The 26922-nt window shown below is 35.6% G+C and overlaps 7 protein-coding genes and 1 non-coding gene across 8 annotated transcripts; 4 read left to right on the forward strand and 4 right to left on the reverse strand.

Annotated features, from left to right (window-relative positions):
- Positions 1 to 1305: 1305 nt before the first annotated feature.
- Positions 1306 to 2142, reverse strand: PHYBLDRAFT_169358 (hypothetical protein; the record flags this gene model as incomplete). Its single annotated transcript, XM_018436061.1, has 3 exons — positions 1306 to 1541; positions 1606 to 1906; positions 1969 to 2142. The coding sequence occupies 3 exons, from the start codon at positions 2140 to 2142 to the stop codon at positions 1306 to 1308; spliced, it is 711 nt and encodes a 236-aa protein (XP_018291144.1).
- A 2301-nt stretch (positions 2143 to 4443) lies between these two features.
- On the reverse strand, positions 4444 to 5064 carry PHYBLDRAFT_146417 (hypothetical protein; the record flags this gene model as incomplete). The annotated part of the gene is made up of 3 exons (XM_018431643.1): positions 4444 to 4476; positions 4684 to 4854; positions 4918 to 5064. 3 exons carry the CDS (start codon positions 5062 to 5064, stop codon positions 4444 to 4446), a joined length of 351 nt encoding a protein of 116 aa, XP_018291145.1.
- A 1139-nt stretch (positions 5065 to 6203) lies between these two features.
- Positions 6204 to 7712, reverse strand: PHYBLDRAFT_146418 (hypothetical protein; the record flags this gene model as incomplete). The annotated part of the gene is made up of 3 exons (XM_018431644.1): positions 6204 to 7088; positions 7170 to 7520; positions 7632 to 7712. The coding sequence occupies 3 exons, from the start codon at positions 7710 to 7712 to the stop codon at positions 6204 to 6206; spliced, it is 1317 nt and encodes a 438-aa protein (XP_018291146.1).
- A 1818-nt stretch (positions 7713 to 9530) lies between these two features.
- Positions 9531 to 10134, forward strand: PHYBLDRAFT_187306 (hypothetical protein; the record flags this gene model as incomplete). The annotated part of the gene is made up of 2 exons (XM_018439362.1): positions 9531 to 9567; positions 9640 to 10134. A coding segment is annotated over exon 2 (240 nt), but the record flags the coding sequence as incomplete, so codon positions are not given.
- A 1910-nt stretch (positions 10135 to 12044) lies between these two features.
- Positions 12045 to 15086, forward strand: PHYBLDRAFT_169361 (hypothetical protein; the record flags this gene model as incomplete). The annotated part of the gene is made up of 5 exons (XM_018436062.1): positions 12045 to 12195; positions 12259 to 12399; positions 12539 to 12703; positions 12775 to 13227; positions 13843 to 15086. The coding sequence occupies 5 exons, from the start codon at positions 12045 to 12047 to the stop codon at positions 15084 to 15086; spliced, it is 2154 nt and encodes a 717-aa protein (XP_018291148.1).
- Positions 15087 to 15300: 214 nt separating this feature from the next.
- Positions 15301 to 16360, reverse strand: PHYBLDRAFT_146422 (hypothetical protein; the record flags this gene model as incomplete). The annotated part of the gene is made up of 4 exons (XM_018431645.1): positions 15301 to 15459; positions 15520 to 15720; positions 15790 to 16056; positions 16115 to 16360. The coding sequence occupies 4 exons, from the start codon at positions 16358 to 16360 to the stop codon at positions 15301 to 15303; spliced, it is 873 nt and encodes a 290-aa protein (XP_018291149.1).
- Positions 16361 to 18843: 2483 nt separating this feature from the next.
- PHYBLDRAFT_t147 lies at positions 18844 to 18916 on the forward strand. The gene has a single exon. It is a non-coding gene; the product is annotated as a tRNA-Pro (tRNA).
- Positions 18917 to 20487: 1571 nt separating this feature from the next.
- PHYBLDRAFT_73885 (hypothetical protein) lies at positions 20488 to 21678 on the forward strand (the record flags this gene model as incomplete). Its single annotated transcript, XM_018442937.1, has 3 exons — positions 20488 to 20823; positions 20948 to 21564; positions 21621 to 21678. The coding sequence occupies 3 exons, from the start codon at positions 20488 to 20490 to the stop codon at positions 21676 to 21678; spliced, it is 1011 nt and encodes a 336-aa protein (XP_018291150.1).
- Between the last annotated feature and the right edge of the window lie 5244 nt (positions 21679 to 26922).

The following is a 26922-nucleotide window of genomic DNA, read 5'->3' on the forward strand; positions in this document are numbered from 1 at the left end:
TAAACGTGACGTCACTTGTAATTGGCCTTTGGGAGTGTTACTGACAAATTGAGCACTGATAAGACATGCAAAAGCAACCAAATTGAAGAATTAAACGTGACGTCACCTATAATTGACTTTTGGGAGTGTTACCAACAAATTGGACACTGATAAGACATGCAAAAGCGAGCAAATTGAAGAACTAGACGTGACATCACATATAATTAGTTTTGCATGTTATACACATTTTTTTGGGGGGTCAGCCTTGATATTTGTTAAATGTTTCAAAATTAATGTTGATTGTAAAAATATAAAAAATGATAATGAGATAGATATAAAGATAAAAATGGAAGATTGTAAAGAAGATAAATATAGAAATATAGATAAATAGAAAGATAATAATAAATTGAATAGAAACAGAAGGGAATATTGATAATAGAGATAAATATAGAATCTAAAAAGTAAAAAAAAAATCTAAAAAAGATATATACGAAAAGTTAGTATAATTCAAGATAATTCTAGTTTAAAAGCCATATCTTGATTGTTAGTACATCAAAGAATAATCTTCAAGGCCATGTTTTTGAATTATTCTTTTATGAAAGGGGTTGATTTTTGGCCAACAGAAATTTCGAGTGTTTTTGCGCTTGGCAAGAAGAAAGTGGTTTATATCTAAGATAATAATTAGCGGTTCCACTTTTTCTGGCAAGGTAGCAAATGGAACAAAAAGACAGTCGCCTGTTTCAATTGGAGTATTCCAATATACAGCCACTGCTCTGCTAAATGTATTGGCTACAAGTTGAGGATGGTCGATTGTACCGAACCAATGTTGCTGGGGGAGAGGTGAGCGCTTGTCTTGGAGACTGCGAATTAGTGGGTTATTGGATGCAGGCATATTGCCATGCTCCATTCTTCCATGGTAGTAGTTGTTTTGGTGCTTTAAAAATGTTTCTAGCATTTTGTCTTTTACTTTTGACCACTCCTCCTGGTCCTGGTACACTTCCATTGCTATCGCCCTGTACCCACAATTTCCGTCTGCTTCAGGAGAAAAGATTGTTGATATATGTTTTGGTGCGATTGTGAGATTTGTTAGTAATGTGGAATCGCATGGTGACCCAAGGTTGATAATATTTTTTATGGCTTTTTGCTCTTTAGCTGAGGATATTTTTTGCCTAGAAAACAAAGCAAAGATTTAGTAAATTAAATCTAAACAATATTAAAATCTTACTTTTTTTGTTCTTTTTCTGTTTTAATTTTTTTTGTGATTTTTTCTTTTTCGGTATTGATGCAATGCTCTAATGCAATCATCTTGCGCTTGGTATTTTTTGGTCAGCCTTTAATGGCTTCGACTACTGTTGGGCCCTTAAGGTTTTCGAGTTTCTGTGCGTCGATTTGTTTCAAAGTTTTTTCTATCAATTGGTATATATTGATTTGTTCTTGTTCGCTCTGAGCATTGGCAAAATGTTCGCAAATAAGCTCAAGAGCATAGTTGAATTCTGGGGTTATTGGTTTGATATTGTTGATGTTTGGGGGTACTGGGGTTGCATTTTGGATAGTTAAATGGTCTACATAATAAAATGTTATATGAGAAAATCGTCACGTAATTATTGCTATTATTATATATATTACTTTCTCCTTCTAGATAGTTTTTTCTCCAGCATCTTGGGATGCAGGAGATTGGGATGGTATCGAATTTGGCGAGTGTGTGGTAACAAGGAAGCAGGTAGTTGTATTGTATGAGGCATTTGCACTCTTTGGCTAGTTTTTTGGGTATAATGGATTTGGATAATTCTAATTTGATTTGATCCATTGCAAATCTACAGACTTTAAGACGGATGTCATTTAGTCTGGCGGCATTGACTTTATCGAACACAATTTTTGTTCCTTCTCCAAGGCTTTCCACCATTAGCCGATGCTTGTGATCTGCAACCTGTACAATTTATAAATATATTATAACCAATAAATGCATAAAATAGTATAGAATAAACTTACTAACTCGTCATACCACTTTTTTACTTTAAGGGTAACTGTCTTCAGTTTACCCGAGGAAGTACCAAGAGAATGCTTGAGAGAAGAATGGGCACTTTCTGCACGGTTCGACGTGCGATTGCTGAAATGGGCATGTTTGTAAACATACATGTTCACCCAGTTTTCCTTGTCTTTCATTTTTCTGATAAAGTATATTAAAAAAAACACGATTTTTTATAGTTAAATACTGTTTACATCAAATTTAAAAAATTTATACGTACTTCTCAAGAAAAGCACTAGCAGCTTTTCCTTGGTCTTTGCAATTTTCCTTTGCAAATTCAAGGTATCCATTTGTTTCGTTTTTTACTTCTTGATGTGTAATGCATTTTAAAGCAATTCGGTCAAGGAATTCTGACAGCTTATCCAACAGGTCTCTCTTTTCGCTACTCTCGTCTCCCTTCATCATCGGAAGCAATTGCTTTTTAAAGTTGTCTTTGATATGCTTATAGCACAACAACTGCTTCGACTCAGGAAAGACTCGAGTAATAGCATTTCTCAATGCTTTTTCATTGTCCGTGATGAAAACATCTGGGAGAAGTGTTGTTTGTTTGTCGTTGCTGCTGTTGCTGTTGTTGTTGTTGTTGTTGTTGTTGTTGTTGTTGTCATCGGGCCAGACTGCATCGCGGAGACAGCTAAGCACCCAGAGATAATTTTCTTCTGTCTCATGCTCTACCCAAGCACCGGCAATTGGATACGTTTTTAAAGTGGTACGAGGGTTTCCACTCACATTACTAGTACCAACAATGTTGACATAAGTCATTCGATGACTATTTGTCTTATATGTGGCATCAATAATGACAGTCTCAGGCATTCTTCGTGCCTCATTGATCGCATCCTGATGCACAAAGAAGACCATATTCACTTGATTGTCTTCTGTATTACCAACAGAATACCTGACATGGAAGTCAAGATCTTGCAGAGTGGTGATAAAGTCAAACATCTCCTTTCCTTTTTCCGATTTTCCGAAATGTTGCTTTATATTAGCAATGTCATGGCGAACAATGTTTGTATATCCATTTATCTTCAAACTGTTGAAGATGGTGGATACATCGTCATTGTTCTCCAGATGCTTAACCACAAGTGCCATTGCCTCAGGCAAGAGCTTGCGGTGCATAGCATATGCTCTGCGGTCTTCTTCAATGGGGTGATTATGCTCTGCCTCACGGGAGCGCACAGTGAGCTTTCCGCCCTTCTTGGTGTTGGCATACATGAAGCAAGGGCAGCCATGCTTCTGCGTGTCTTTTTCGCGCTTTCTCTCCCATCCAGAAAGAGTTTCACCCATAACTGATGTTTTGGAAGCAACCTTCTCAGCTTTTCTGGTATCTCTATATTCGCCAGAGTGCTTGCAAATCAATTTGATGCGAGAGCTTGATGCATATTCAGTAGTGAGAGCAATGTTATGCTTGACACCATATGCTTTGGCAGCTTCTCGAACAGCTACGACTGAAGAGAATTCTCTTCCAACAAGAAAAATTGAGTTGAACTCAGTCAAGGCAGCATTGTACTTCTTCGACGTCTCGCTAACAATGACAAAGTCGTTGGTGTTGTTGATGTTGTTAATGTTGCTCATGTTAAATGTCAAAAAAAATTATGCGCTGATGTTGTAGTAAAAAAGGGCAGTGATTTAATTGGCAATCTGGAGGGTAATTTATCTGATCCCCCCAAAAAAAATGCGTGTAACATGCAAAACTAATTATATGTGACGTCACGTCTAATTCTTCAATTTGCTTGCTTTTGCATGTCTTATCAGTGCTCAATTTGTTGGTAACACTCCCAAAAGTCAATTATAGGTGACATCACGTTTAATTCTTCAATTTGGTTGCTTTTGCATGTCTTATCAGTGCTCAATTTGTCAGTAACACTCCCGAAGGCCAATTATAAGTGACGTCACGTTTAATTCTCCCTTTTGGTCTTTTTTTGCATGTCCGACCCTAATTTTTCTTGCATGTCCATATCATTGCCCAACTAATTATATGTGATGTCACGTCTAGTTCTTCAATTTGCTTGCTTTTGCATGTCTTATCAGTGTCTAATTTGTTGGTAACACTCCTAAAAGTCAATTATAGGTGACGTCACATTTAACTCTTCAATTTGATTGTTTTGCATATCTTATCAGTGCTCAATTTGTCAGTAACACTCCCAAAGGCCAATTACAAGTGACGTCACATTTAATTCTCCCTTTTAGTTTTTTTTTGCATGTCCAACCCTAATTTTTCTTGCATGTCCATATAGATCCCCTAAAATATATATAAATGATTAAGTCATCAGGCCAATAATTATTACAGTTAGTACTGTAAATAATATCTTAAAGATTGTTAAGATACTTATATTATACTGCCAGGTAAACTCTGTTAGATCGATATGGAGCTAATTTAGTAGAAAGTTCTAAAGCTCTAATATAAAAGAGAAATGAATAGCTAAGAGCTAAAGAAGTAAGATTTATGACTTGATGTCATAATTGTAACACCAACACTAGTTAAGCAGTAAATACACTCTAATAACCAAATATAGTAAAGGAAGAAAGTCTTAAGAAACTAAGACGTAATGACAAGAGCAGATTGTGTTTTCTTATAAAAAGGGACACTTTTTATTCATGAATAAAGGGCAACTTATATATAGTCTCAAAGTATTTCTATATGTCTCTATTATCAAATTTATTTTTTTTTTATTGTTTTGTACCTGAAATACCACATCATCATCTATGGAAGAAGAAGAATCTGCTGGTACAGCAGAAGGCAGCATGAAATTTTGGCTGGTTGTTGCCTTTTTTATTTTGGTATTTGAAGTCATGAGCTGAAGGACCGAGTTCTTCAAATATTTATTTGTCTTGTTGGACAAATCCAGACCATTCTTCAAATGAGTTATTGCATCAGTCACTTCTTTTGCATTTTCTTATAAGAATTGCACCAATACATTGTTGGCTGCCAATAAGGTAAGGACATGATCTATTGGTGTTACAGCGACTTGAACATCAGGGGCTGCGACAACAGCTACTTCTGGAGTTAGTATAAAAATTAGAGAAACAACTTCTACAATTGTGCTATTAAGAACAGCATTCATGTGTAGGTTAAGTCAGTGGGGAGCAGTAAAAATACGTTTTGACATTTTCTATTAATAAAATAAATATTAATAATTTTCAACTAATATTTTATAATTCACTACACTTATTATATCATATTTAAAATTCATATACTAGTAAAGAGGATAAGCAGTGAAGATTAACTTTCTGCCTTTTGTTTAATATTTAAGCACATCTCTCAACCACTTAATCTACATTTAGACAACTTCTTTTCCAACTCAATGAGGCATAAAGTAGTGTTTCAAGATGATAATAATCATTTTCTTTTGGAGTATTACTTTTTACAGCCCGCATTTTGTCAGAGTCAAACTGAATTTTAAGACAAAGTCTTTTTTTTTCTTTTAATAACATTTATTATTGGTATTTTCTTTTTTTTTCTTTTGCTTATGTTTTTACAATTTCACTTAAATTTTTTTTTATAGCTCAATACTAAATATGTATCTCTTTGTTTGGCTATACTCTGTTTGATACATCAAAGTAAGATATTATTCTCTTATTAATCTCTGTTACTCATCATATTGCTTATATAGTCATTGCTACTTATTTCCATTGAGTCTCATAATCTCTTAATCAAACATGATGATAAGTTTTTTTTTTAAAAAATTCAAATTATCATTTTGTCTTACTCATAAATATATATTTATTTTTATTACAATTTATTAGTTATATCTGATATTATGCACAAAGATGTATAACCAGTAAGATTTGGTAAGTTAACTAGAATATTAATAATTATTCATTTTAGAATGTATCTCTATTCAAAGACTATTGGTATTGTCTTGATAATTTCGAATAATATATTTATATTAATTTTATAGTGTATTTTATTTTAAATCAGAAATTTGAGAATTTCTGTCAATTTATTGATTTCAAATACCGCAAGCAAATATCAGTGAACGTCTATATTTCCTGGTATGTCATAAATATTTAACCAAAAATGAAGCTTACATACCAGAAAATAAGAACTTTCATAATTTACTAAGTCACTTTGAAAATTGTTTCAATTTACAGAAGGTTTTTTTTAAAAAAAAGAGAAATAGTTATATTTTTATTGATTATTTGATCGATGAAAATGTACTTCATATTTATCTTTTAAGAATTGAATAGAACGAAGTAATTGCTACTGTATGTCATATATATGCTTTGCTTCGTTGTCTGTTGTATACTGTGCTAATGTGGCAAGGTCTTGATGTGATTGATGCAGTATTTGATTTGTTTGAATGCACTGATCAAAGAAAAAGGAGGAGCAATTGTTTGTGGTGATGGGTTGAGGGATTGGGATGACATTGTGTTCATAGGTAGAGTTTAAAGGAGTGGTTGAGAAGTGCAAAGAAAAGGCAGTGTGCATTTTTAACAAATATATATGCTTGCATGGTTTTTGTCTTCTTTCAAAATCGAAACAGGTACATTTCATAATCAGCCTATCTGTAACCTCAACTACATATGCTGTGTTCTCATCAACAAATGACTGCACTTGCCAGCTACTGTCTTCTGCTGATACTGAAGCAACAATCATTGTCTCTCTTGCATCATCATTAACTTCTTCTGCTTCCATCTCTCTGATTCTTTGCTGTCTAGTAAAAGAGCTCATTGTTCTATTGTTTGACATAACTCTTTTGTACTCTTGTGTTAGATAGTACTCAACATCATGTACCAAGATAAAGACAAGTTTGTCTAATCTCTTATTTCTTGACCTCTTCATGAACACGGTTTTAAGCTGATTATGCCACAATTCAATATAGTTGTTTGTCAGCATATGAGAAAATTGCCATTCATGATAAGCACAGCTCCAGATCTTAAACTTTTCTTCAGTACACCGATTTTTTTCAAAGTAGTCTAAGAATAATTCTTGGTCACTGAATTCACTTTTGAATTCCACAAGTTTTTGATGGAACTGGTCCAGATTGTCTTCATACACAATATCTTGAAGATATCTTATCATTTCACTACGAAGAAGATGAGCCTCAGAAGGCAAAGCACCTGGAATCTTAACAGAGTCAGACAGCTTTCTGTTTCATGTTTGAGTGACGTGAAAGATGCAGAATTGAATCTGTGTGGAAGGGAAAGTGGTCTGGATTGCATGTACTTCTGCAGAGCAGCAATCAATAGTAATTTGCTGAGGATTGATCAGCAAAAGGGAAGACTTCAAAAACTGTAGCCACTGTACAATAGGGCCAACACCCCGGTCATTTGTTACCATGAAAGCAACAGGCCATCCTCTACCAATTTCTTTGTCACGAACAAGAAGGGTATATAAAATCTCATCAATTTTGTCAGAGATAGCATGTGTAGCATCCAAACAAAAGGAAACGGCATTTCTCATTTTAATCTGCTGTGTTGGTGACATAAAACCGTAAGCAAATGCATTTGTGTTGGGAGAGTAACTCATATTGCCCTTAAAAATCGAAAAATTCATTGCAGGAAGCTTCTCATTTATCTATATCAAGAAAGAAACCATTTGATCTTTGTTAAAATGATACAATCTCTTGTTTATCTATAAACAATTGGTTAAATAAAATATTATTTGAAATAAATGGGGTTTATTTACCTTGTTCATCAAGTTCCAAATGTCATAATAGTTGACCTTACAATCAGAACTTCTTCCATATCTATCAATAGCTCTCAACATGTCGATACGTATCTGGCTGGCAGATTTAGATGATTGCTCTAATTGCTGGGACAGTTCATGCAGATACTTTTTGGCAAGAGAAAGAGTGTTGTATCCAACATAATCGTAGATTCAAATAGAGCGCACAGACAATAAGACAAAGACATATTGAATAAGCGACCAGTATCAATTATACATTATTTCTCACACTATCATTAAATAAAGAATATACCAATAACAAGGTCACACACCTTAGTCAACATCACTAATCACTCAAACAAGAGCGTGGGTAATAACTTAACAATATATTATCTATGATATAAGAAAACAGACATCACATGATATACTCATATCATTATTCTAAATACACACGCAATGTCTATATAAACTCACATAGCAAATAGCAATAGAAGATCATCTCTCTTTTCATCAATAAACAAAGTCTTACCGTACTTCTCGTCTGCACTTTGTTTTTCTTTCTTTTCTAAAAATATAACATTTTTTACGGTGAACTCTTATCACAATCAAAGCATGTCTTCCGAAAACCAGTCTCCCGCCCCCAGTGTTCAGGGCAGCCTCAACACAAGTGAAATTGCAAGCAATGAACAGGCCAACAAGTCCATGTTGGCTATTACCAGACTTAGGGATCTCCTGGCTGCTGCTTCCATCACCCTAGCCGATGCCATCGAACAAAACCAGCCTGAGGACACCAAGAATCAAATAAGGCTGACAATTGCGGCCACAGAAGGCGATCTGGCTATCATCATGTCAGCACACACCCATTTGCTTCGTTCTGGTCCTGCCCGCGCTGAGCAAGTTGCTCCCCAATCCCGTGTTGTACCTCGCGAGCTACCAGTTCTTCAGTGGCAAGGAAACGAGTGGGACAACACCCAGAAGGTCTACTCGTCCATTGAAGAGTGTCTGGACAAATTCGAGGATGTGCTCCACTCATACAGTCTGGACCTTAATGTGGACTGGCACCGTCTACTCCCCATTGTTCTGTCAAGAGAACAGCGTTCCTGGTATGACAACTACCTTCGTAGTTCCCCCGAGCTTCCCTGGTCCTTTGTCCGCGACGCCTTTATCAAGGTATATGGAATCAACGACCTTGAGCGTCAAGTACAGCTCACACATGAGCTGATGCTCATGAGAATGAGCCCTACAGAAACCGTCAGCAACTACACAGACCGTTACCAAAGGGTTCGTCGGGAAGCTGACGTGGCAGACAACATGCAGGCAGCCATTGCATACACTGCCACACTTCTGCCCGAGCTGGCAAGACAAGTCTCCTTGCTACAAGTCAATATGCCCAGGGAAAAACGGGACACCATTGACAAGGCTGCTTCCCTGGCCCGGTCCATCTATAGCAAGGTCTTTCTGATGAGCTTGCATAACGACCCTGTGCCCAAAGGCCGCCATCTCAGCCCAGAACAGACGACCTGCATGTCTGCTGCCACCTCTTCTGCCCGCTCCCCTGGTTCTCCCTGTGAAGCCACACAGAGCCGTGAGCACTCTTCCAGCAAGAGGTGCTCGCTCCATGGCAAGGGCAGCCATGACTCCGAAGACTGCCGCATCCTCAAGAACGCACTGGCAGCAAAAGGGGGCAATTGGGCTGAAAAAGCCCCCTACATCAACAAGTACGTTGGTTCTGCTCCTTGCCGTTGGTGCGGTGAAGTTTGGTCCCACAAACATCGCTGTTCTTCCATCGCTGGTTCCTCCAGCTCTTCCAGTTCTGCGTCTGGCTCTCCCAGGGGCTCTGCTCCCCACTTCGCCGTCCGTTCTGCCCACACTGTCTCTGACGACAGTTCTCCCTCAGATGTCAGCACATCTGAGGATGATCAGTCCATGCACATGGACTTTGAACAGTGCTCCCCATGTAAGTACACGGGCACTCACGTAGATCTCAGTAAACGGTCTACTCACTCCTATCTCGTTCCTATTTCTTTAGAAGAGGAAAAACTATGGGCACTGGTAGACACCGGGGCCACCATCAGCTCTGTCAACACCAAGCTCTGTAGCAAGTTTGGGTGGTCAATAATTCCTCGCAAAGGGAAAATCGTGTTGGCCACTAGTAATGCTATAGCTCATAGACTAGGAGTAACAAAACCAATAAAAGTTTTTTATAACAACAAACACATTACACATTCTTTTGAAGTTTTGGATCTCGCTGAGAATATAGATGTTAGTTTTGGTACAGATTTAATGCCAAGCCTTGGTATTCATTTACTGGGACTAGCAGAGAGTTGGTACGGTTCTAATACACCTCAGACCCCTACACCCATAGCTGGAATAGAAAAGCCCAATAATTCACCAGCTGGTACACCCACTGAACATTCTCAATTCATGAAGGCTCTACTACCCTTTATTAAAGCCAATGAAGCCATACCCATCACTTCATTTTGTACAGTTAAGAAATCTATTGTACGACTACCAACGCCCCCAGGTCAAGTAGTCTATAGACGACAATATCCTATTGCTTTACAACTTGTTCCACTGATGGCCAAACATATAAACCAATGGCTTACTGATGGCACCATACAAAGGGCACCCGTCAATACTAAGTGGAACAGCCCACTTACTTTCGCTTCTAAAAAAGATGAGTTTGGTAATCCCACAGGCAAGCGTCCTTGCTTAGATCCCAGAGCCATCAACACTCTGCTACCTGACGACAGATTCCCTTTGCCACTCATCTCTGAACTCTTTCACAGGCTACGGGGTGCAACAATCTTCACTACGCTAGACCTCAAGAGTGCCTTTCATCGATTCAAAATTCATGAAGACGATAGACACAAGACCACATTCACGTTTGAAGGCAATCAGTATATGTTTCGAGGATGTCCCTTTGGTCTCAAGCCATTGTCGTCCAAGTTTCAGTGAGTAGTCAATTTGATTTATCACGATACTCCATATGTCACTGCATTTGTCGACGACATCGTAGTTTTTTCCACTAACATGTCTGACCATGTTAAACACGTCCAAACAGCTATTCAAAAGCTCACGGATGTCAATCTCATTCTCAATCCGCAGAAATGTCACTTTGCACAAACTTCTGTATCATTACTGGGTTTTACTGTAAGCACTAGAGGTATTGATCTTGATGCTCGCAAGGTTCACAATGCTACCATGTGGCCACAACCCAAGTCTGACAAAGACATTTAATGCTTCATAGGTCTCGTCAACTATTTTCGTGAGCACATTCCCAACTTGTTGCAACTGTCTTCTCCTCTGGACAAACTACGCAATGCTGACTCACTACACGGGTTATGGACAGAAGAACAAACGCAAGCTTTTTCCAAGCTCAAAATTGCACTTACACACGCACCAGTCCTAAGCCACCCTGACACAACCCAAACATTTCTGGTTGCCACAGACGCCTCCAACACAGGTATTGGCGCCGTGCTCTATCAGATCATAGACAACCAATATTGCTACATTGGTTTTATGGCATGGTCACTTTCCAAATCTGAACGCAACTATCCTGTCACCAAACGCGAACTTTTGGGCATCGTTTATGCTTTGACTAAATTCTATAACACTGCAAAAGACCACTGATTTTAGTTCCTGAAAACCTGCAAAAATTTTACTACAATTTTCGATTTTTAATTTTTTCAAATAATTTCTATTTTTTTCTGTTGTGATTTCAGATCGCTCTTTTTTAGCTGTAAAATCACACTACCATCATTTTTTTGGCCATAAAATTACAAAATTGGGTTTTTTTTTATATTATACACTTCTTTGATATAATTCTAAATTACATTGAAAAAGCACTTATACAAAAGTTAATATAATATTTAATAAAAATTATATATATTCTTAAGGTTTCACTTTTTCTATTTCAAAATAAATTATTTAAATATTTTTTATGTATTATAAATGTGAATATAAAAACAAATATTTAATCCATATATTTCAAGGGAACGAGACAAAAGGTTGTGATTTCATTTTTACTGTGGCAATATTTTTGCGTGATTTTTCCCTTTGATATATGGAACTAAAATATCAGATTTTTTTATTTCACATGTTGTGAGAGGCGAATGTTCCATTTTTGGATTATTTTTCGTCATGGTCAAATCATTGTCATATCAAATATTATAATTCTAAAAAAAGACTTTTAAAAAAAATTGCATATACTTTTAGTAATGTACGCAGTATTTGACTTGGTTAATGACTTAACGATATATGAGTATAATTATGATGATATGTGCGGTAGATGTATCAAAGAATTACTTGGCATACTATAGTCATGGCATGGAGCAGTATTTTATCTATTTATAATTTTTTTTGGTATATAAAGACCTTGATCAAGATCTCTTAAAATCTATATAATTTTTTTTATAATTTAAAACAATCAACATGTCCAATAATCAAAAGAAAGACAGTTATGTTATCTGCAAATGTCCAGACTGTACAAAGTTGGATAGCTGTGGAAAGAAACAGAAAAGACAAAATGCACAACGACACTATGAGAAACATATAGTGCCTGTTGCCAAAGACGATGCAATGGGTAAATAACAAGAATAACTCGAGCTGTACATGTAAAATTAATATAAATTAATTCATAAAATAGATGTTCCTGAAGAACATTTTGATGACATGGAAGTAGATAGTATTGACAGTGACAATGACAATGATTATGATTACGAGAATGAAGGCGAAGGCGAATATGAAGACGAAAATGAAGAACAAAACATTGAATTTGATCAAGAAGGTAAGAAAATAAAATAAAATAAATGAACAAAATAATAATTGAAACTGATATATATTTTTTTTATTTTTTATTTTTTATATGATTATAATTGTAATTATATTTTTATTTCTACATCTTTACAACAATTATTCCTTTCCAGTTGACTTACCTTTGTCCCAAGAAGAGTCCATCTTTACTGCCGAAGATACAATTACAGGAGCATTTGTGGTTGATGGCGATGAGATTAAAGAAGGCGATACCGGTTTTGATTTTGAACAAGAAGAAAACTTTGATGAGACCAGTGGGACCTCGATAGTAGAATCAGGTATGAATTAATACGGTATAGACAATTAATCAATATATTAATTTAAACTAACTTAACCTTTGTCTTCATAGTTCGTCCTTCGTCTTTTGATAACATGCCCTTGAATATCCGCTTTGTTGCAGTATTCATTGTCATATTTCACTTGATCTTTTTGGTGGAAAGCGGTGGATCGATTCTCATTGAATTTTGTAATACTCTACTGTCTCTCTGTGATATGTCTGGCGCCCTTCCACTGACGATCAATAGCTTGAAGCATAAGACAGGATTTAACATGGCAACAGACGGAATGACAGTATACATTGCATGCTTACAATGTTATTCGATTTATCCTCCGGAAACAAGTCAAAGAGTCTGTACATTTAAGAAATTCTCTCAATCTGCCATTTGCAACAACAATCTCTTTAAAGTGTCAACCGGAAATTGTTCTCTTCCAGCAATGGTATATCCATTCAACTCTCTGAAGTACGCCTTGCAACAAAAATTCTCCAAGCCAGATTTCGTGTCCAAGATCAATTTGTGGAGAAGTCGTCAAATAATTGAAAACACCAAACTTGACATTTTCGATGGTGCAGTTTGGAGTGATATTAAAGACATCAATGGCAGACGGTTTGTTGATGATAGCCGATCTTTAATGTTGACTCTGAATATCAATTGGTTTTAGCCATTTGATGGATGAACACATTCCAGTGGTGCGATATATCTCTCTATCAACAATCTCCCATGGAGTGAACGCCTTAAGTCTGAAAATGTCATTCTTGTTGGTATGATGCCTGGGCCAAAGGAAGCAAGCACTGACAGCATGAATCATTACTTGAAGCCGCTCGTTGACGAATTGTTGGAGATGTACATTGGTGTAGAAATGACAGACTCACAAAATAGAAAGATTGTTGTTCGTGCTGCATTGATGTGTGTTGCCTGTGATATCCCTGCCGCTCGCAAAACCTCTGGATTTACTGGCCACATGAGCACATGCGCCTGTCACAAATGTCAACGACAATTCATGACTATAAAGAAGACCAGCAAGCTTGACTACTCTGGATTCAAGTATAGCAATTGGGTGAGATGCACAAAGACAATGAATCTGGAACACGCTGTCAGCTGGGCAAATGCATTGAACAATACTGAGCGAACACGCCTAGAAAAAGAAAACGGCACTCAGTGGTCAGAGCTTCATCGGTTATCTTACTTTGACCCAGTCCGCTTTACAGTTATAGACCCGATGCATAACCTCTATCTTGGAACTGCAAAGCAAATGATTCAGATATGGCGCAAGTGTAACTACATCAATGAAAAGAATCAGTTAACTATGCAAGAGCTTGCCAATGGTATTGTTGTACCTTGTGGATATGCACGTATAACAAAGAAGATTGCCGATGGGTTTTCGTTCATGAAAGCTGACGAGTGGAAGTCGTGGTGCGTCATATACTCTCCATTTGTTCTGAAGCATGTGCTCCCAGCCAAGAATCTCAAAAACTGGATTTTGTTTGTTGACGCATGCCGCTTACTCACAAAACCTTCGATCAATGACAAAGAAATAGATGAAGCCCACAGTAAACTCCAATTGTTTTGTACAAGATTTCAGACACTGTATGGAAAATCGGCCGTGACACCGAATATGCATCTACATCTTCATCTTGGCGAGTGTGTTCATGACTTTGGGCCAATTTATGCTTTCTGGTTATTCAGTTTCGAGAGATACAATGGTTTGTTGAAGAATATTGAAACAAATCAAAAAGGCGGCTTCGAATCAACAATGATGAAGAGATTTTTGGAGAGAACATACATTGGCAGCTTCATACAATCTTTTGTCAACCATCTCCCCCAGTTCGCAATTGACTTTCTGCATTGCATTTCAAATAGTCAAGATCAATTAGCAGCATTGCATCCATCTTCTACTGCCAGTACCTTTTCTCTGTCTGACTTTGTTGAATATTCGTTAAACCCTCGTCATTCTGCTTTGGGTTGTGAGCCGTTACCCCCTTCAGTGTTTCCGATTAAACTCGACCAAAGGATTACAATATGCAAGGGACATTATGAATGTTTACTGGAGTTTTACAGACACGCGTATGGCAGTCACGATCTTTTCGGCCATTATTCAAACTGCGAGTCTAACCAGATTTTTGTCAATAACCGAATTGAGAAAATGAAACGGATATCTCTTCTTGGACAGGAATACTCTTCTGGATCTTATTTCCGCGCCTATTATCTTGAGAATAACAGTGAAGATAAAGCAGCGTTTCCTGGCCGTATACTGTATTTATTTCAACATTTGATAACCATCAACGAAACTGTCATCACCCATACTTTTGCGTTTGTTGAGTGGTACTCTAGTTATTCTTCGGGGAGTTACCAGCCAATGTTAAATGAAGGCATTGATCTCTAGAATGAACCTTCTTCTGTACTTAATTATGAATGTATTATTCCAGTACATCGTTTATATTCACCAATCGCAATTGCTAAATATAGGTTTACTATAACTAGTGAATTTAAACGTTTAGTAATCCCTTTACCCCAAAAAATAGAAGCTTAAATAATATTAATAAAATACCACTTTGCACTCTTTTATCAATTTATTAGAAAATGTTTGATTTATTGTCTTATTGTTTCTTTGACCATGATGGCAGCTTGTTTGCCTTGGTCTTACTAAGCTGCTTATCTCTTATTCCTTTAAATTTATGCTCGAATGGACGGGTATTATTTTTCTTATCATGAGCTGCCTCATAATCCGCATCAAGTTCATCAAAAAACCTATCTCCCTATATGTCAATGTAAGTATTATTACACACCATCCAAAAAAATAGTTTTTTGTACTATACCTCTTCGCTTCTCCAGCTTGGGTGGAATCTCCAAAAAAAACTCTTTTCTGAGGACGAATCCTGTTCCTCTTCTTCTCTTTCGTCATCACTCTCAAGGTCTGACATGTAATCAGCATGGAGAATACTGTCAACATTCTCTCCAAAGCTGTTCACAAAGTGTGCCCGATTGGCTTTCAAGGCAGATTGTCTTCTTTCACACAACTATATATAAATATATAATATTTCTAATTTAATATCACATCTAGTATATTGTGTGCGTGTGTTTTTTACCTTTACACGTCGCTGACGAAGACAGGCCCGTCGATTCTCTTCCTGCTTCTTTTCTCCTGTTTTTTTTTCTTGCAACTTTCTGTTGCCAATGTGCTGCACAATCTTAGTTCGAAGAGTTGGCAAGTCCACCTTTTTCCCCTCTTCTTGACGACGAAGGTAATCAGTAACAGACTTCAGAACGAGTCTGTTTCCCTCACTGTTTTTATTTTCATTGGTATTGTATTGGTCATACAATTTCTCTTCACTCAAATAATCGCGCAACAATTGCTATAATATAATTGTATATTAAATTCTATCTACATAAAAACATATTATGATTACTTACATCCAATGTTGGTTGACGTCCAGGCGACATGTCTTGCTCAACTGCATTACTAGCAGTGGCTTTGGCTTTCTCAGAAGATGTGTTCTTCAAAACAGTGTTTAAGACACCATTCATGGTATCAAGTTTCTCGTACACATCATGGATGTTATGAGTTCTACCCAATGAATCACCTTCAAGATTCAACCGAGCTCTCTTTGGTGCTAGTGGTCTTTGATTGCTTACTGTTCCCTGTGAGTGTTGCAACATTATCGTCCTTATATCATTGGTATTTCTTGGTGGGCTTTTTTTTGATTTTTATAAAAGACGAAAATAAAATTAATATAAGAAAATTGAAGACTGCCTGGTTTTAATCTACCTTCCCACAGAAGGTTCTTCACCAAAAGCATTGTTAACTGAATTGTTATTGAGATTTCTTGATATTGTAAATAATAAGAATAGCTTGTTTTTTTTTAAATCCAAAGGGTCTATTTATATTATGTTTAATTTGGGCTTTAAGTTTTATTCTTTCTCAGAGAACACCATGATCTATTACGTAACAAGAACAGTTTTGAATGTTTCCACTCTTGTTGTGAGTATTTTATGTGTTTTTTTAATTTAATTTTCAATCCATGTTTTATTCTTATATTATGTATTAGTATTTGAATAATATGATTTTATACTATACTCTGTTTTTCATATGTATTAGCTGCTGGCATAGTACAACTGCGTTTTCTTTCAATTCTAAGTTACAGACAAAAATTATTTTTTGATTTATTTATTTTTAAAAAAAAACCCCAAATTCATATTTAATAGAATAACCGCGCCCCTCTTTTTTATTTTCTCTTTCTTTAACCTGCTCTTCTCATTTTGTCTCTTTTTATATGTCTTGGTAAGCTTACTCTTAAGATCTCAACTTTTATTAATACTTTTGGCTTTTAGAATCATCTTAATATATATTAGATAAACAATACACTCAACAAGCATTCAAAACAGTACAGGTAATAAACAATCTCCTAACTAAAATGAAACACCTTGCTGACTAAATATTTTTTATTTTTAAAATGATAGGGCTTCTATCTATTTTGTAATAAAAGATATTTTGCTCTTGACACTATATACTTTCTGGTATTTTCAGTCTATGAAAAGGTAATATATATATAACTCAACTTAAATAATATAACTTATCAATTCTTCTTCCCAGATAAATATATCATGCCTTTTTTTCAAGTCATACTGGTTTGCCCCCTTTTGCAAACACGTGTCTATAATATGTAAGTAATTCAAGTGTCTTTACAATCAAAGCGTACATATTAATAAAGTTGTTTATTTTATTTCTTACTTTTTATTTAAAAGAAAATATCAATCAAATGGATTTTTATTCTATCGCGAGATTTGTTATGAACCCCCATAAATGATCTAGTAAGTATGTTATTTCATTTTATTTCATAAAGAAATCTGTATTAATACTTCTGTATCTTTTTTTGCTCTAAGCTAATGTAGTTCCAAACAAACGTATTCTCCAAGAAAATACCAAGGATTTCATTTTCAGTTAAAGAAGTGTAAAACCAAAAAACGCGCCGAATACATGAAACTGATAAGGTAGGGAAGTATAGTATAAGTTAGGTCATCCAATGTATTCAAGCCGTCCAATAAATGAAAGTATAACATGTATACAAGTTGTACTATTTGGATACACACTTTTAAAGAAGTATTAGTGGTCCATATTAAATAGCTAAATATATTTTCCAATCATTCAAAAATCAATAAAAACCATTTTTTCCATGAGATTCTATTTCAAATGCGTCATCTCTTGATGATGTCAACAAGATCTATTTAAGTTTTTTTTTACAATCATTCATTTGAATGCTGGTTCCTGTCAGATTTCAGACTGATTCTAGGTCAATTTTAGTGAGGTCTATCCAATAATATCATGTAATTAAAGCAAATAAAATTTTTTAAGAGGTAGAGAGTTCAAAGCCAATTCCATAACAAGTAGGGTTTAGGTACGGTTTGAAGTTATGAGTGAATATATAACCAGAATTACAGACAATTATAACATTTCAAGAAAAGGGGAATTATAACTCTCAATTTATCTATTGATTTTAGTATCTATAATCTCATTATTTGGTTAACTAAATGAACCAATTTTTGTAACAAATACCGAACTATAATTGAACATAAACCACCGATTTTTGGAGGATTTAAACAAAAATTAAGCTACTTAAATCGGTTGTCTTTTGCAGTGATACACTCATTATTTCTATTCAAATATAATTGATAGACTAAAAAGGTTTATTATTACTCAGTGAAACAATACTTACTTCATGATCTCAAACTTATATCTATCTGGTATAAGTATACTAGATATCTCATAGGTAACATCTCTAAAATCACATAGAAATTGCGGCTTTAAACTCAATATTTGTATACTTTCTATTTAATGAAATAATATAATTTTTGTAGTGATATTCAAAGCTGATGAAATCTTCTAATATAAATATATATATTAAATAAAGAAAAAGAGCAGAAAATAAAAACATGATTTTTCTTAAAATAGAAAATCCTTTTTAACTAACAAGAGCACAGCATCTCATTAACAAATTGTTGACATCAGCCTCTCATAACTAGGATGATATATCATAACAAACCACCTAAAAAACTTACCAAGCAGTCTCACCTCCCAGTGTCAGATATCACAACATTAGTTTGCGTTAACCTTTATACAAACATAACCAGTACCCAACCATCATGGGTTGATGGTGTAGTGGTTATCATTCTCCGTTTGGGTCGGAGAGGCCCCGGGTTCAAATCCCGGTCGACCCCTTTTGTTAAAATAATTGATTATTATTTTTTGTCAGATTGTCGGACATTATTTTGATGAATCCGAGAAATCGGGATAATTGACCGCAGCAGTTCTGTATGTCAAAGATACCTCATAGATAACAAACTGCAGTAATGTCTTGTAAAGATTAACCACAGTAACATCTTCTGAGCATCAACCGCAGTAAAAGGACTTCTCTTGTAATTAAATAGAGTATAATAGTTTACTGCGGATAATGCGCAGTATTAGTTTAGAAAACTATATAAGACGATTCAATTCCTATTGTGGTGATCCAGACACTTGGTTGTTGGATTTATTACATCTAAGAACATATTCCTATTATTATAGTAAAACAGCTATCATTACAAGAACAAATGAATAATTTATTTATTTTACTTATGGTAAATCAATAAGACCAATAATTAATTACAGTAAGTACTGTAATTATGACAGCTCAGTAAGCACTGAGTTAATATGAGGACACTGCAATTAGATTAAATTATAAACATAGCAGTACCAGCTCTCTAATATCTAAATGAACTCAGACTTAAGAAATTAAGATGTGACTGACAAAGCAGATCGTGTTTTGATATAAAAAGGACAACTTTGTATTCTTTAATAAAGACAACCTATATACAGTCTCAAAGTATTCTTATATACGTCTCAATCTTTTTACTGTTGATTTTATTCTATAAAACTTCACACCTATCAATAAAAAGCACCTTTTATCCTCTCTTCGATTTTACATATACTCTCCAATCCCCAGTGGGTTTGACCTTTTGACTTTGCTATAGTAAAAGGAAGACCATCCCAGATCAGGAATGATAATTGGTAGCTGAAGCTATTTTTCCTCTAACAAGACCTTTGATGAATCCGGTTGAAAGACACCAAGACATATTTGATAAGAAGACCCTTAGCCAATTCGAGATTGAAGAACGAGTCCAGGACTTGTTACCCAGTGAATTAGTAAATGGCTACAAGAAGAATTGGCGTGTTCCTCATATCTCTGAAGAACAGCGTATTAAGAAGACCCCTGCCCGAGAACAGAAGTGGACCGAACTAGCCACAAAACTAGCCACAACCTTAACAGGAAAGAACAAACAAGAACAAGAAGAAACAATGGCCCCCCAAACCGCCACTCTAACAGCCGAAGCAATTGCTGCTGCCGTTGCCGAAGCAATGAAAGCGATCACAGTGCAGCAGGAGGCCCATGCTGAACGAATCAAGCAACCTGATTGCTTCCATGGAGAACGTTCTGCCACAGTAGTGGATGGTTGGCTGTGCGCAGTCGAACGTTACACCAGATACTACAATTTTTCCACAACAAAAGCCTGTGAATTTGCAGTGAATCTGTTGTGTGACAGAGCAGACACATGGTGGAGACGCATGGAAGTAAAGGACAAACATCCAACAACCTGGGATGAGTTCAAGATGGCTCTGTCGGGAGAATTTCATCTAGTCTACTCACTACAGACGTCCAGGGACCGCCTTGCTCGACTATACCAAACAGGAACGGTCGCAGAGTACATCGACACGTTCCACAACATCCAGTTGGAGTTGCCTGGAATGAACGATGAAGAAGCCCTTGACAAGTTTGTCTGTGGACTTCACCCCACCATATGAGGAAATGTTCTTGCCGCCCAACCTGTTGACATTGACGATGCCTGCAACATCGCTTTGGCATATGCCAGTGGCCTCCACTTGGGGCAACAGAACAACTACGCACCTGTCCCCCAACTGTACCAACAGCCGTACCAACAGCCGTACCAACAGCAGTACAGTTGTCCCGAGCCCATGGACCTGGATGCGATTCAAGGTTGCCATAATAACTACCAATCTCGCCCCCCTCAGAAACGTAATATGGCTACTTGCCATTAGTGCGGCGAAGTTGGTCACTTCAAGAGGAACTGTAGGGATCGATTAGCAGCAATTAGACAGTTAGATGAGGCACGTAGCAAGAAGCAGGGTTTTCATGAAACACAACCGTAACAGGAGGTTGGTTGTGTTCAATAGAAGAAAAATCCTCCCCACAGGCTAATAATATTAGCGAAACTAGCGAACCAGAAATTAATAAAGACGTGTCTGAACAGTATACAAATGTTACCAATGAAGAGCCTGAGACTATGTCTGAAGAAAATTGTGACCCTTGTCTCACTGCTGACCAACATTTCTTAGAAGATCTCCATGCTGCCGTGGACACAGACTTGCCCTTATATGCCGCTATACTTGATGGACAACAAATCCTGGTGTTAATTGATAGTGGTGCTAGTGCAAACTATGTATCACTCCAGATCTCCCATTTGGCCACACACATTTTGGATATACCCGGACGATCAGTCGAAACTGCAGGAGGACACAGCATTAAGATCCATTGGAAGGCAACATTAAACCTCTCTTTAAATGGATACACTGACACCATCAATGCTTTTGTATTTCCCACTAAATTCGACTTGATTCTTGGTTGCACTTGGTTGCAAATGGCTAAACCCGTCCCAGATTGGCATGTTGATAGCTGGTCTTTACACTGTGATGAACAAGAATTTATTTTGCGTCCTCATGGGCCCCATCCTACTAAACCTCACCGAAACTATCTGATATCTGCAAAACAAATTGAGAAACTCTCTAGGAGAGAGGAGGCCAAATGCTTTTTGTTGCACATTAAGACAGAAAAAGAAATACATAATGATGAACACTGGATGAAATTAGTAAAAGAATTCGAGGACGTTTTCCAAGACGGTTTACCTGGATTACTGCCAAACCGTGACGTCCAACATGTTATAAACACTGGAGATGCCTACCCTGTCAATAAACCGCCATTCAAAATGAGCTCTCGAGAACTCGACGGATTACAGAAATGACTAAAGGAACTTCTAGACCTTGGCTTAATTTGTCTGAGTTCTTTGCCATGGGGTGCTCCAATTTTATTTGTTAAAAAGAAAAATGGTGAGATGCGCATGTGTGTTGATTACAGAGCCCTGAACAAAGTTACTATCTGCAATAACCATCCATTGCCACACATTGATGAGTGTTTGGAATGCCTTTGTGGAGCAAACCATTTCACTAGTTTGGACCTCAAAAGCGGTTACCATCAAGTGAGAATTCAAGACTCAGATGTGCCAAAAACTGCCTTTAACACCCGATATGGCCAATATGAGTTTCTGGTTCTTTTCTTTGGTCTCACCAATGCCCTACCAACGTTTCAGCATCTTATGAACAAAGTTCTTGGAGATTGTTTGGATAAGTTTGTCTTAGTCTATTTGGATGATATCCTAATCTTTAGCACGGCACCAGAAGAATATGAAGAACATGTACGACATGTGTTAAACCGACTATGTGAAGCGAAATTAATTGCCAACCTTAAAAAATGCGAATTTAACAAAAACGAACTAGTTTTCCTTAGATTCAACTTATCTGCGCAAGGCATCTTACCATCGCCAGACAAAGTAAAGACTATAAAAGAATGGACACCGCCAACAAATGTACAAGAAGTTAAACAATTTATTGGCCTTGCACAGCACTACTGCTGCTTCATCCCTGGGTTTGCTGGAATTGCTGCGCCCTTAACAGACTTAACTAAAGGGACAGGACCAAAACGACGGCCTATCATTTGGACGGAGATATGCCAGGAAAGTTTTGATTTACTAAAAGAGAAAATGAGTACTGCACCTGTATTACTTGCCCCAGACATGAATAAACCATTCCGCATTGAAACAGATGCTTCAGATTTTGGTGTTGGTGCCGTATTAATGCAAGAAGACGAAAACGGAAGTTGGAAACCATTAGCATTGGAATCGAAAAAACTCTCCCCTGCCGAAAGATCGTATCCTGCTCAAGAGCGTGAGTTACTCAGTATTCTACATGCCTTGCGTACTTGGCGCTGCATGATCGAAGGAAAACCGTTCACTGTATTCACCGATCACTTACCACTCAAGTATTTTCGCAGTCAGGTTAAGCCCACGCCTCACCTGATAAGGTAGATTTCTGAATTCGAGCTGTATGATCCGATAATTCAATACAAACCAGGCAAAGACAATGGTATCCCTGATGTGCTCTCTCGTCTCGATGGCCCAGAATGCGATGCAACATTAATTAAATCAATGGAACCTGAATACCTGTACACCATACCAGACTCACAAACGTCCGACTGGCCAAAATTTTATGCACGAAAAGAAGATGAATGGCCAGAAGACATAAAAGAATTACTCCATCAGCAACGCAATAAGTTTGTGGTCCACGACCAAAAGGTTTTCTATCTCATTAAAATAGGTGACACGGTACAAGAAATTCGTTTTGCACTGTTTGCCAAGCGTGCAGATTTAGTAAAAAATTTCCACAATGGTTTTGGACACGCTGGAGAAACAACGGTGTATGATTTAATGAAGAAGCGTTGGTGATGGCCAGCCATGAGAAGTCAAATTCAAGAATGGTTATCAAAATGTCCTCAATGTCAATTGGCCTCAAACGCAGAACGCAACATACATTATGCCCCTTTGGAACCATTGGATATCCCCCCTGCTTTCTCTTGTTGGCATCTCAATTTCATTGGAGAACTTCCCACTACAATGAAGGGAAATCGATAGATTTTGGTTGCCGTCAACTACGCTACGAATTGGCCAATTGCACGTGCTGTTCCTGCTGCTATGGGCAAAGCTATTGCCAAATTTTTTTATGAAGAAATAGTCATGCGTTTTGGTTGCCCAGACGAAATTCTGACAGATCGTGGTGCAAACTTTATGTCACATATTTTGAGCTTTTACATTAAGAAAATTAAGCTCCATCATAAATTAACCTCAGCATTTCACCCATGTACTAATGGAAAATGTGAAAGGTTAAATAGTGTTCTTAAACAGATGTTATGTAAATATGTACATGGTGCCATTCACCGGTGGGACAAATATCTGGAAACAGCACTTTGGGCTTGCCAAATCAGAAAGCATCGTACAACTGGGTTCAGTCCATTTTTCTTGACTTATGGCCACAAACCTCGTATTCCTGGCAATCCCCTATGTCCATTTATGGATACATCTATCCCTGACGACCCGACCCTCGTGTGGTGATCCAGACACTTGGATGTTGGATTTATCACATATAAGAACATATTCATATTGGGATAGCGTAGTAGCTATCATCTTGTCAGTATAAAATACATATAAACGATTAAGTAATCAGCCCAATAATTATTACAGTTAGTACTGTAGATGATATCTTAAAGATTGTTAAGATAATTATATCATACTGCCGGGTAAACTGTGTCAGATCGATATGGAGCTAATTTAGTAGGAAGTCCTAAAGCTCTAGTATAAAAGAGAAAAGAATAGCTAAGAGCTAAAGAAGTACGATTTATGACTTGATGTCATAATTCTAACACCGACACTAGTTAAGCAGTAAATATACTCTAATAACCAAATATAGTAAAGGAAGAAAGCCTTAAGAAACTAAGACGTAATAACAAGAGCAGATTGTGTTTTCTTATAAAAAGAGACACTTTTTATTTATGAATAAAGACAACTTATATACAGTCTCAAAGTATTTCTATATGTCTCTATTATAAAATATTTTATTTTTCTATTGTTTCATATCTGAAATACCACATGGATGACAGCTGGTCTGATATATATATAAGTAAATGACAGCTGATCTGGTATATATATAAATGGATGATAGCTGGTCTGCTATATATATAAGTGGATGACAGCCAGTCTGATATATATATAAGTAAATGACAGCTGATCTGATATATATATAAATGGATGATAGCCAGTCTGTTATATATATATGTGGATGACAGCTGATCTGCTATATATATAAGTGGATGATAGCTGGTCTGCTATATATATAAGTGGATGACAGTCGGTCTGATATATATATAAGTAAATGACAGCTGATCTGATATATATATAAGTGGATCACAGCCGGTTTGATATATATATAAGTGGATCACAGCCAATCTGATATATATATAAGCTGATGACAGGTGATCTGCACTATATATAAACATATGATATCCAATCTGATATATATATAAGCTGATGACAGGTGATCTGCACTATATATAAACATATGATATTCAATCTGATATATATATAAGTGGATAACAGTCAATCTCATACATATATAAGCTGAACACTGCCAATCTAGTATATATATAAATAAATGATATCTGATCTGATATATATGTAAATCAATAACAGTCAATCTGTATTTTATATATATATTTATCACATCTAATTTACTACTTATATAAGTTAATAAAATATAATATATAATTAATATTAGCCAATAACATTTGATTTATTACTAATATTAGCCTATAACATCTTGTCTATCTCTGATATTAGTCAATACCATTGGATCTATCACATTATATATATTCACACTTGTCAATATCCAAGTCATATCCAATCATCTTGTCAAATATAAGTTACATACTCTAATCATATTTAATCTTTAATTTTATATATATTTACAACTCTTTTATAATCTTTATATATAAATATACGTTATTAAACAACGGATATATTGTGGTGTTTATGGAAAATGCTTAAATATTGCTGCGAAGCTCAAGTGTTATTGCGTTGTGTTTTGGTTCTGAGCACCCCTGTTCGACCCTACGCGATAGCATTTTTTATTTCGATTTTTTTGCGTTGTTTTGTTGTTCCCGATCTGGGTTGGTCTTCCTTTTACTATAGTAAAGTCAAAAGGTCAAACCAACTGGGGATCAAGGAGTATATGTAAAATCAAAGATAGAATAAAAGATACTTTTTATGGATATAAATTGAATTGTCATATATAGTTTTCTAAACTAATACTGTGCATTATCTGCATTAGCTATTATGTTATATTTAAATAAAAGGAAAGTCATTATACTTTGGTTAATGCTCAGGAAGATATTACTGCGCATAAGGAGGTATTGTGGTTAATTATTTTCAGATTGTACGGATTTATCAAAATAATGTCTGACAGTTTTTTTTGTAATAAAACAACAGTATAATACTACTGTTATAAGTTTTCTTCTTTTAATAATTTGTTTATTAAATTAAAGAGATGTAAAGGAAAAGTCTGTTTACATATTAAGGGAAGGTTTATGATTGCTTGTTATAATAAGACTATTATAAAAGTTAAAATCTCAAGAAATGAAATATAAATAGAGATATTATAGTTCTAGAGTATATTTTTTATTATAGTATAGCAAACGAAAAAATTAATATAAAATAAACTATTTAGCTGAAGTATAAAATGAACATTTAGTTTTTTTTTTTTTTTAATTTTTTATTATTATTATTTTTGTTTTTTTTTATATTTTGGTTTTTATATTTTTTTCTTATTTTTTATTATTATTTTGTTTTTTATTTTATTTTTTATTATTTTATTTTTATTATTTTTTTATTATTTTTATTATTTTGTTTTTTATTTTTATTATTTTTGTTTTTTATTTATTTATATTTTATTTTAATGCTTTTATTATATTTATAATAAATTAGCATTTCAAAAAAATTGTGAATAAACATATTAATTTTTTTTAGATAAATTCTATTTTTTTTTAATATATATATATATATATATATGATATTCGGCTAGGGCGGAAATATTTGATTTATTTTAATTTTTACCCACCTGCGCACTATACCAAATCCCGGCGGCCATCTAATTGTAGCATAATTCAATCTCCGAAAAAATTCTAAAGACCGACAATACGCCTCTAATGCCACTTTTCTGTTACTCTTCTTTATTAGCTATCGATAGAGCCAAGAAGCATACAAATACAATCAGTAGAAGTCGAGAAAAGTAGAATTATATGAATTTTATTTTTTGAATAAATATTGATTTTTCAAAAAAAAATAATAATATTATAAATGCCGACTGAAACCGATATTTTTTATTTATTTATTTTTTTTTTGGTATCTTGCGTGCCCTTTAACCGAGGCGACAGATTGTTCAAATAATCTCAATTACAAGAGGTATATATATATATTTGATATTCTTTATATTTTTTGTGGAGAGGTTGAAA

Source organism: Phycomyces blakesleeanus (assembly GCF_001638985.1).
Source record: "Phycomyces blakesleeanus NRRL 1555(-) unplaced genomic scaffold PHYBLscaffold_12, whole genome shotgun sequence".
Taxonomy (NCBI): Eukaryota; Fungi; Mucoromycota; class Mucoromycetes; order Mucorales; family Phycomycetaceae; genus Phycomyces; species Phycomyces blakesleeanus.